This window comes from Anopheles arabiensis, chromosome 2 (assembly GCF_016920715.1).
Source record: "Anopheles arabiensis isolate DONGOLA chromosome 2, AaraD3, whole genome shotgun sequence".
NCBI lineage: Eukaryota > Metazoa > Arthropoda > Insecta > Diptera > Culicidae > Anopheles > Anopheles arabiensis.
The window spans coordinates 97,814,990-97,826,001 of NC_053517.1; the positions used below are offsets into that span (position 1 = coordinate 97,814,990).

The following is an 11,012-nucleotide window of genomic DNA, read 5'->3' on the forward strand; positions in this document are numbered from 1 at the left end:
TGGCTTAACCAGAACTGCCACGCTCCGTACGGCGGAATGTTCCACAAGCCGATCTACCCATTTCCTGGTTCCAACCATTAGCGCGAAACAGCTGTTTTGATTTTGTATCACAACCAGGGGGAACAAAAAAAACGAAATGAAACACACGTGACACAGGAGGTGGCAGGGAAAGGGCACATAAATAAACTATTACATTTGTATAAAAAATAAAGCCTCAGAAAGAACCAAACACACAACGGCAAGCTTTTTTTTACAGTTGCAAAAATCGGAAAAAAACCACAACTGCCACAGTTGCTGACGAAAGTCGGGACCCCACCCTGTGCTGATGTTTGCCTTTGTCACCTCCATGCGGCTTCCTTCTTTCTACTAGCGGTAGTTAAATAAAACAAGCTTTAAATCATCAAATACATGTGCCTAACACCATGCTGGAAGCATCATTTACGACGTGCAAAATGGTCGGCGAGAGAGTTAAGATAACAGTGCACAATTAACAGCCTTCCTTCGATTTGCATTCGATGTTAGGGCAGCATAAACAAGAGAGCTGTTAGCAGCAACAACAAAAAAAGGCTAAGGTAAACAACAGACACGCCAGCCGTCCGTGCACCGCGCGACATTACGCAATGGAATTATTGCACATTTGTCGATCATAACTGACCACCACCGAGTGCTGTGTGCTGCGGGTCGGTAGCGCAGCCCTTGGGGTCGTTTGATCACAATAAACCTTCAACGTCTTGGCTGTGTGTGTGTGTGTGTGTGCGCGCGCTCGCGCAAGATGCACACTGGAGAAATTGCAACGAGATGCTGCAGCCGGCCGCCTGCACACGTGCACCGTTCGAGCCGGGTTTGATTGTTGTCTTTCATTTCTGGTTTCCACCTCTACGCTCGTGTGCAAGGTAGGGTCGGGTGTGGGTCGTTTTTTTCGTATAGCGAATTCCATTATCCACTCCATGTGCTGTCTGTGGTGTGATGGTGCCCAAACCATCAGCTCGGTCAGTGGGTTTTCAGTCGCGTTTGGAGCCGCTTCGCTTGGAATTCGTACCGTGCGGGCAAGTGAGTGAGTCAGACGAACTGCCCAAAAAAAAAAAAAAAAGGGAAAATATACAAAATCGAGAACAGTGAATTCAAATCTTATAAATATTATTATTTCTGGAATAAAACAAGGAACAGAAATCAACACAATATGGTACAAGATTGACCGGTTTTCCGGGTTTGCTGTTTAGAGTGAAGGATTTGTGTGTGTGTGTTCTCTACTCAACCCCCTCTGGGTGATCATTCCGTAGCAAGTGTGGATGTTTTTTAGGTGTGAAAAATTTGACTGTTGTTTAAAAACTTGCGTGTGACTCCCGCTAAACTTCTCATCCACTGCTCGCCCACCGATTGCAACTCTGAAATTGCTACGACGTTGTGTGCGGTTGTGGCGCGTATGCGAGTGCCGCTAGCTTGTTGCGGTAGCGCAGGGAAACGATGAAAACACTGCAGCGGATTGTTTTGATTGTGCAGCGAGTTTTGATTACAGTCGGCGTGTTCTTGGCGGCCGCCGTTTTGATACACTTTTTCGCCATCGATCCGAGTAAGTATGGGGTTTTTTTTTGGGAGAGACAGACAAGACAAATATAAAGTGATTGTTAAAGAAGTGACATCAATGTGCAAGTGTGCTGGCAGCATACAGTTATGTCTATGGTAAAAAAGCTCAACTATATGAATAATTGGGGCCGGTCTGGTGGTACAGTAGTCAACTCGTACGACGTAACAACATGCCCGTCATGGGTTCAAGTCGCGAATAGTCCGTGCCCCTATACGTAGGACTGACTATCCTGCTATGGTAACAATAAGTCACTGAAAGCCAAGCTCACTTCACTAAGTGGGTATAGTCAGGCCTTGACCGACAGCGGTTGTTGTGCCAAAGAAGAAGAAAAAGAAGAATATGAATAATTGCCACGATAGAATTCGATGTCACTGAAGTGTTTCGGTCTTATTTTGCTTTGTTTATTGTTTTTGGGTAATTCGGTAAGGCCAAGGTATACGATCTTTCTTCAAGCTTTGTCCTAGAGGTCTATTCAAAGACATTCTGGGATCACACATGATCGCATGTGGATCACTGATCCAGTGTTCAGTTTTTTATGGTATAATTTGTCTTTCAACGGTTTTGGAATGATTAGAGTTGGAATAGGCTTGGATTCTTCAATATTTGCTTTCCAGACGAGCCCATAGCCCATGGTCATGGTGGAAAAACATATGCGTGCAGGAATGTTTTAAGATCTGCCTCGACTTTTATGAATTATTTCTCAGTTGTCGCGACAAAATAGTTGCAGTAAAGCTTTTGCATCATGTTAGTCTAGAAACATGACGATGTGACGCGGCTGGGGAATGGTGGATCGGTTTGCAGAATTGTGAATTCTGCGGAAATTCGCCTGAAATGATCGCATTGAGTATTGGCGTAATTGCTTGCCGCTGCGAAGCCACTGAACGCGATTTCTGGTTCCTGACATCTTTGTTCATATTTCTCATGTATTATTCCACTTTTTGTCCCATGACACTTGTCCCTCGGTCGTCAGCTCGGTTCAGCTTCAGAACCGAACTTTCTTTCGATTGCTCTGATTGTTGTCTAATAGTACCGAAAAGTTGTAGTTGGCGGAACAGGCTTATACAACGTCTACAAACTGTCCCACGGAGTCCGTTTTAGACGCTACGGGATGCAGTTTTTGATCGCGCATGCTTCTATACTCAGTTGCTTTACTTTTTTGACAATCACCATTAGAGTTCGGCTGATAGATATGTTAAATTTTGCGATACTCAATATTTGTTAATTTTTTTTAATGCAAAAGTTTGTCGGCTGCGTGGAACAATTTCAATAACACTGTGTAAGATCATCGTCTATACCAGGGGTCTCCAAACTACGGCCCGCGGGCCGCATGCGGCCCTCAAGAGCTTAAAATGCGGCCCCGATGACTTTACCAGATTTAGAATAAATATTAGGTTATTTTGACTTTTTCAAAAGAAATTGTATTTTTTTACATTTCTTAAACAAAAATCAAGCTTTAGTAACACGAATCTGTTCAAGTATCGTTAGTATTTTGTTATAAAAATGAGATTTAAACGTTCACTCATCAGTTATAGGTAACATTAAATGGCCCTCAACATAGTGATTTTTAAAGCAATGTGGCCCGCGGGTTGAAAAGTTTGGAGGCCCCTGGTCTATACTACCAAAAAGACTTAATAAAACAAGAGATAGTAGAAGAATGTTAAGACAAGCAACAAAAAAAGGCTAAACAGAACTCGAAGACTTTGATCGCAAGTGATATTCAAACTATAGGATGTGCTTCATGAAATGCACACAACGATCCAGCTTACCGATAGCATCGAGGCATGTAGGGATACCCTTGGTAGCTCAAACAATTACTCCACTAAAAAATCCTCTCCTGTTGTTATTGATCAGTTTCTATAAACGTTAGTTCTAAAAACGAGAAGCAGAGTATCCCAAAATGTTTCTCTGAATTTTTATGTCTATGAATTTCAGTTCAGCGCCAGTGCTATATCAGTGCCATACACCGTACCGTATGAAATCAGCACGTTCGCGAAATAGCGCGAAACAAATGATTTTCCCCGTTTGCGGTGGATGCAACCGAGTTCCTACCATGGCTCGGCTTAAAAATAATTTCCAATAAAAACATTTAATTGCTAAGAATTTTTGGCCTTTTCGACCTCCCCATACCTCTCCCCATTAGGGTCGCAGACTAGGACGATATTTGCTGCTGCTACTGCATCACTCGAGAACGACCTAGCCATAAATATTATAATTCAACCAGATTTTGACACATTGCTTCCTAGCGCCGGTAGCCTAGAGCCGGCCGTAGCTAATGCATTGGATGTTTTCTGTTTTTTATTTGGTTTGTGCCGAAAGAGTTCTTAAGCATCGCAAACGTATCAAGGAGACGAGATCTTCTCAAAAAGGCCGGTTTGTGATGAAACAAGAAGTTCACCGGATTATAACAATATCCTCTGTGAGTAAACACCTTCGCTGTAATGTCCGCAAAGGTAATAAAACCTGCGACGACATTATCCCGTGGGTCGCTCTCTTGCCGGGATCATCGTATCAAACGGTCCTGCTTAGCCTGCTAGGAGCTCAGCTGTTTTTGTGGGGTTTGAAGGTTAAACATAGACACGGGCAGACACGTTGCAGCTACGGCGCACTTTGAAAGTGAAACAAGTGCAACACCGGCTTCCGTTTTCCAATTGAGTAATTTACGGCGTTGGTCACCAACTTGGATGGGTGCTAAAATATGGGCAAAATCCCAAAAAGCCGTGAAGAAATACCTATTCCAACGACGACCAAAAAAAAAAAAGGAGGACGAATCGCGTTCTTCAAATCATTTCCAACGCTCGCGGGACGGAATGAAGGCCGCTAGCCAAAAATCTCGTTTCGTCACGATTTATTCTTCGCCGATCAACCGCGCGGGTCGCCGGCAGTATCCCGACGGTTGGTGGCCCCCACCCAAACCGTGGCCCAACAACCGGTTGTCGCACTGCACGAATTATGTTTTCTTCGAATGCTTAAAAATATCATTAAATGTGGTGAAAATTCGATTCCTTTTCTCTCGCTCGCTCCCGGTGATTCTCTTTTTTTCCTTTTCCCTCTGCCGTACCCGATCGACCCCTCGATGGAAACGGCCATTACGACGGCTTTGTCAACTTTTTCGGCCGTGCGGATGGATGGATGGATAGATGGATGGATGTTGAGGTCGTGCCGTCGCCGACGAGTTCTGCACCGAACGACCCGCCTCTCCGTCCAACCACCAAGCACGGGAAAACACAATACATACAGCCGTGTGCGATTTTTTGTTCAAGATGACTGTCTTTGTGAGTGTGTGTTTGTGTCCGGTACCTAAAGATTCGTGGTAAGCGATTGCCTGGTGTGTCCACGGACCCGGTCTGTCCAACAGCACCACCAGGGAGGACATCTATTTTTGCGCGTTTAACCTGCCACCGCCCGTGTGTCCCACCGATCAAATCCCCCCACTGTGTGGTCCTCTTTCTCTCTCTCTCTCTCTCTATCAGGGTGACGGAAAATCTCGCACGGTGACGGTTGCGGCATGGTAATAAGTGTCAGGCAAAATTTATCTAGCCAGCCAGCTTCTTGCCTCGAGCGTGCGAAGGATCGCACACAAACGATCACGCAGTGCGTTGGGTCCGGGACGGTATCGTTAGGGGCCTATTCTTTTGCTTCAGTATGCCCGGATTGGCTGGCAGAGCGTATGCGACCGGACCCCGGGGAGGGCTAACCAGCTGCCCAGATCCGGACAGAACCGCCGAGGCCACTGAGTGGGACTGAGCGCACGCACACACACACTGCCCGGCCCCGGCCCCGACACCGGAAGCATCAGAAGTACGCTCGTTTTGTCCTGCCACCCTCGACCAAGGCGGTGAGCGGTGGAGAGTTCGGACAAGAAAAAAATGGGGTGCATGTGTGTGTGTGTGTGGTGTAGTAAAACAAAAAGAACCAGTCCCGCTTAATGTGTTACATCGTTTGATCGAAATTGTGTCACTAATCGAAATCAACAGTGTAGCAGCGTCTTTAGGGGGATCTTTAGGCGATGTGTCTTTTTTTTCTCTTTGAGATCTTGGCGCTTGAAGGATTATAAAGTACGCTGACAAGAACATGGGTTGGATGGGTTACAGGTCGTATTTTTGAGCCACAAAATGCAGACGGAAGAAATGAAGCAAATGAAGACATTTTATCGATTGAACAACGGAAAGCTTTTTTCGGTTTAGTTTTATTAGAATGATGTACAGACATGGGAACATTTTTAATTGCTGATTTTTTATTGCTTTCAAGTATTTCTTTGATGAACTCAAGCAATTTATGTATAATTGTTTGATTTTTATTCATTCATTTATCTCAAATTAGATTTTTTATGCTAAAAGGATGACTTTGTTTGTATTTATATTAATTTATCTGAACTTTTCTCATAATTTCAGCATCGTTTTGAACAGAATTATTGTTTGTTTAGGAAATTTTACATAATAAAGAGACATCTTTAGGGTTTTATTGCAATTACCTTAAGCTTTATATAATTTAACAATTGTACAAAATATTTTTTTCTTAATTACTTACTTCTTCATTATTTTTTGAACGTGTTTTATACAAATCATATTTAGACAAAAATATCTAAAATATCAAAATTACTACAACATTATTAATTTATTTTACTTAGTCTAAAATAGATAAGCAAAACAATACGTTATTTGGATGCAGTTTTGGACAACTGACAACCTACCAAACGTTGCATCCCTTCAATGCCCTTTCCCTAATCACGTGATCATCACTCGCGGTCAAAACTGCATTCTTTCTGTGTACATACGTCATTCAAATTGTTGCAACTGCCTTGAATCCCGTTACCCACCACAAATCCCTTTAAAACCCTTCAAACAATTTAAAGTTCATCTTTTCAACATATTTCGCTTCAAAACAAGGCTTGCCCGAAACCATGTTCGTTGACGTGCGGTCTCGTGTCCTTTTTGGCTTGTGCAACGTCCGTCTAGAAACGGGACAACAATTAATTAGCCCCAGCGTTGCCCCGCCAAGTTGCCCAGTACAAAGTGTAAAGTTTGCAACGCCACCGTTTGCGACAATTCAGCCAACCTTAAAGGTTAAGCCGACGCTCCGTCCTCGGCGTGCGATGCGGACGGGCGTGGATCGGGGTTTTTTTTTTTTTTGGGTGGGGGTAAAAGATGGGACCGGATTTACGCCACCGATGTCTAATTAGCTCGAAATTATGTCCACCTGCAGGACCTGCCCTCTCTACGGGAATGAAAAAAAAACGGGGCCAGCCCTTGGGCTGAGAAACGCATTATGCTGGGTGGCAAGGGAAAAATTGATTCCGATGGTTTTAGAAAGTGTAGAATGATCGTGTGACATTTTTCCGCTTCTTTGGAATGGTGTAAAGATGCCAACATGTGTAGCTTGTTGAAAGGGTGAAGAAAAGGAAGCCGGCTAGGAATGAATGGATCAAATTTCGGTGCGTTTGAAAACCGAACCATCGACCTGGCAGTCATCTCGGCTCCGATCTACGCTAGTAGGTTTAATGGAGAGAGGTTAGAGTATATTTATAACAGCAAGTCAATTCTTGTTTCTGCCGGCGAATCGAAGAGCACTGCAAACGATTCCCAGTGAAAAGTGCAACGGGGTCAAGCGTCTTTTTGACAATTGGTTGTTTGTTAGCTGCTAAGGAAATATTAATTTCAATCCTCTTTCTCATGCGGGTTTCTTACTTCTCTTTCTTTCAGCGGAACGTGCCGTTTCGTGCGACCGGGTTTGCAACCGTGCCGACTGGCCCCGGATCTGCCGGTACGAGCTGGTGGTGGAAAAACGCACCTTTCGCCCTGGCAGGTAGGTTATGCAACGTTTGCACCCTCCGAGCAGGGATTAATCAACATCATCGCACGCTCATAAATCTATATTTACCTAGCGCTTCAACGCGGTGGTGGCTTACTGCCGTTTGCTTGTAGTGCTTCAGGGATGAATGGCAGGCTGTGTGCCGGTTTTGTCTGCCGAGTTGGTTGTAGAGGGGGAGCGAAAAGGACTTCAAGTACTGAAAAATGAGTTTGCTGAGGGTTAATGATGATGATGATGATGATGAAAGAGATGAGAAAGTAACTTACAAAACAAGTTGATAAATTGAAAAGAAAAAAAGTAAAGGTAATTGATCAAGAAAAACATTAAGAAGTTAAACAAACAGGTATAAAACACATCGAAAATATACAAAACTATAAAACAACAGTAGGATAGGATATTAATGAAATGATGGATAAAAAGAAATGTGAAAAATCAAAACAAAATCTTAAATAAAGCAAAAAAAAAAAGTAAGATAGAGCAAACAAACCAAACAAAACAATTCAGACTTTAATCAAAAATAAAAGAGATACAAAGAATAACAATTCAAAACAAACAAGAAAACAAGCGACTAGAGAAAATATTAAAAAAGCAACGAACAAAATCGAGAATATAAATACACATCGTTAGTAATAGTTTTAAGTTAGATAACAAGACCAGTTAAAAGAAAAGGAAACAATTTAAGTAACGAATGTGTAATTAAAAAGGGAAACAGATTATATTGAAAAGAAAACTTGATTATGTGGGTTTAAATGATTAACTTTTCATACTGTATTTGCTTGAACATATCCAATTATTTATAGAAAATGCCACTATTTTGATTGCAAGCGCTACAAAGCATGTCACAATAATTAGCCATCCATCATCCTGCAATGTACTACGTAGACCCTCACCAAAAACAATTCAATGTTTCAAGCGCTTATTAAAATGCCTAACCCTGTTTTGAAATATTGACAAATAACTCACTCTAATGGACTTCTAAAGCAGCGCGTTCCTCAAAGCGGCTAACCAGCTAGCGCTACTCGTCCATAAATCGTTCAAGTGTGTCATCAAAGACTCAGCACGGATACTAACAATTCGTTTTTTTTTCGGGGTTAGTTTATCTCCCGCCGATAAACTATTTTCTACTGGCGGGTTTTCAACGCTCTCGCTTTAACTCGGTCCTCTTCTTTCATCGGCAGCACTCCCAGCACCGACAACGTCACGCTGACCGGTGGGAGCAAATCCACCGAGCAGCCCATCACCGTCAGCTACTACACCGTCAATGGGCGGTACGTCGGGCCCACGCTGACCGTGTGCGAAAATGACTTCCTGGTAGTGGACGTCGAAAATCGGATCCCCGGCGAGAGCATTACACTGCACTGGACGGGCCAAAGTCAGCGCCGGACGCCCTTCATGGATGGGGTGCCGATGTGAGTTCACCGAATGAAGGGAAAGGGAGCGATAAATCACGCACCTGTACTCGTTCATGATCGATAGTGTTGTGGAAACGTGTGTGTGTGTGCAGAGAGATTTCTCAATGTGAAAAACGATTGATTTATGTGATAGGAATTGATTTTTTCCCTCCCTTGAGGAGATAACACTTTCGTGCACTTTCTAGGCGAACTAATTTATCAATCATTAATACAATTTCCCCGTTTGCAGGATAACGCAATGTCCGATTGCAAGCTTCACTCGTTTCCAGTACAAATTCCAGGCGGACAGGGCTGGCACACATCTTTACCATGGCTTTGCCGGCTCGGAGCGTACCCAAGGGCTTCTCGGTGCGTTTGTCGTTCGTTCGGCGTACGAACAAAGGCAGTCACCCGTACTCAGTGCTCTTCACAACGATCCCGTGTGGCTGGTAACTGAGCTGAACGGTATGCTGGGTGTCAATGGTCAGCGAGACTGGATGCAAGCACTGAATGGGACGCTCAACCTTCGCGTTCGACTCATCTACGCAGTGGCTCACTGTCAGCATTGGCTCGAGCTGGAAGACCACCGACTGCAAGTGCTGGCCCTCGATGGGAATGTGCTGGACCACAACTCAACCCCTTCAGTCAGTCGTATCCTGCTGCACGACGGTGTCCGCATGGATGTGGCGCTCACTCGCCTGGCAGGGGACAAAATTAAGCGCGATTATGAAATTCGCTTTACACCGCACGAAGCGACGAGTTCCTGTGGCCGGGCCGTGTTTCGCCTGCACTACGACGCCGACCGAGCGGCTGCAAACGATGCTGAAAGTATTAAATATAATTTAATCACTCCTCCACCACCGTCCCCCCATCGGGCGGAGGAGTTGCAGCTCGACCTAACCGGGACGGGGTGCAGCGAAACGATGCTGTGCCCGCAGGACCTGCCCGGTGGACGGGATCAGCTTCCAAAGGATCTGCAGCGCGGGTACGACACGCGGCTCGAGTTTACGATCGGCAGCCGCCAGCAAGCCGGCACAGGACCGTTCGGAGGTACGCAAAAACCCGCAGCAGCAGCGGCAGCGTTGTTGCGCGATGCGCTTGCGAGGCGGATGAGATAATAATAATTATTCCGACGCCGCCCGAAAATGTCGTCGTTTTCTGTTGTTTTCGGTCCGCTTGCTGACCCTCTCTTGCTCTCCCCCCCCCCCCCTTCATTGACAGAATCGACCCACGAGACGGTGCGCTCCGTGAACGGGTTCACCTTTGCCTTTCCGCCGGTGCTGATGGTGCGCGAACCGCTGGCGAACGGTGCGCTGGGGGCCCACTGCTGCGGTGGCCAACGGCCGCTGCCAAGAAGCTGTCAGCCGCTGACGGCCCGGTGCGAGTGTGTGCACGTCGAGCACATCGAAGCAGGTCATCGGGTGGAAATGGTCCTAATTAATGCCGGTAAGTCCACACCCGCCGGCCCTCCCGTGCCAAGCCCAGTGGGCCACATAACCCTTTTTTCCCCCGGCTGCCTTCCTTTTTCCCAAATAGATGCTGCGGTCGATTACGTGTATCACCTTCACGGGCAGAGCGTGTTCGTGGTGGTGCTGGCAACGGCAGGACGGCCCGGGACGGCACTCGGGGCGTTGAGCGGGCAGGCGGGGCAGAGGATTAGCGCCCCGCTGCAGCGAGACACAATCGTTGTGCGGCGCGGCTCGACCGTGGCCGTGCGATTCGTTGCCAACCTTGCTGGACTTTGGTTGCTGCGCGACATCGGCTCACCGGGCTGGTCCCGCGGGCTCGACGTGGTGCTGAGCGTGGGAACGCCCCAGCCGGACATTCCACGTAACTTTCCCACCTGCAGGCATTTTGCGGGGCCGAGGTACTTTTTAATTTAAGCTGGTGGCGGTGGTAGTAGTTGGCTTTTGCGATTGTTCCTATGTGTGATACTGGAGAGTGGGGAAGAAACGGGGAAGCGCTGGTTGTAATTTTATGCATCGAAAATAAAGGAGTGATGGTAGTATTTTTAGAAACAACTGAAAAGCAATCATTTTGTTCAATCATTTGCTTTCTGAAGCTTTGAAATTGATAAACTGTTGAAATGAATCGCCAAAATCCGAACAAAAACTAGCCAAAATGGTAAACGCCTAAAGGTATGCAATAAGAGGATTCGATTATTTTTTTATTTAAGCAGTCTTAATTATTTGAATTGGTTTGGATTGCATTTTTATTGAAACAACTCA

At 45.5% G+C, this 11,012-nt stretch overlaps 1 protein-coding gene across 1 annotated transcript; it reads left to right on the top strand.

Moving 5' to 3' along the window:
- Positions 1 to 982: 982 nt before the first annotated feature.
- On the top strand, positions 983 to 10,807 carry LOC120897049 (laccase-6-like). Its single transcript, XM_040301656.1, has 6 exons — positions 983 to 1,570; positions 7,285 to 7,387; positions 8,572 to 8,802; positions 9,035 to 9,834; positions 10,006 to 10,230; positions 10,321 to 10,807. Exons 1-6 carry the CDS (start codon positions 1,465 to 1,467, stop codon positions 10,665 to 10,667), a joined length of 1,812 nt encoding a protein of 603 aa, XP_040157590.1. The 5' UTR covers positions 983 to 1,464; the 3' UTR covers positions 10,668 to 10,807.
- Positions 10,808 to 11,012: the final 205 nt, after the last annotated feature.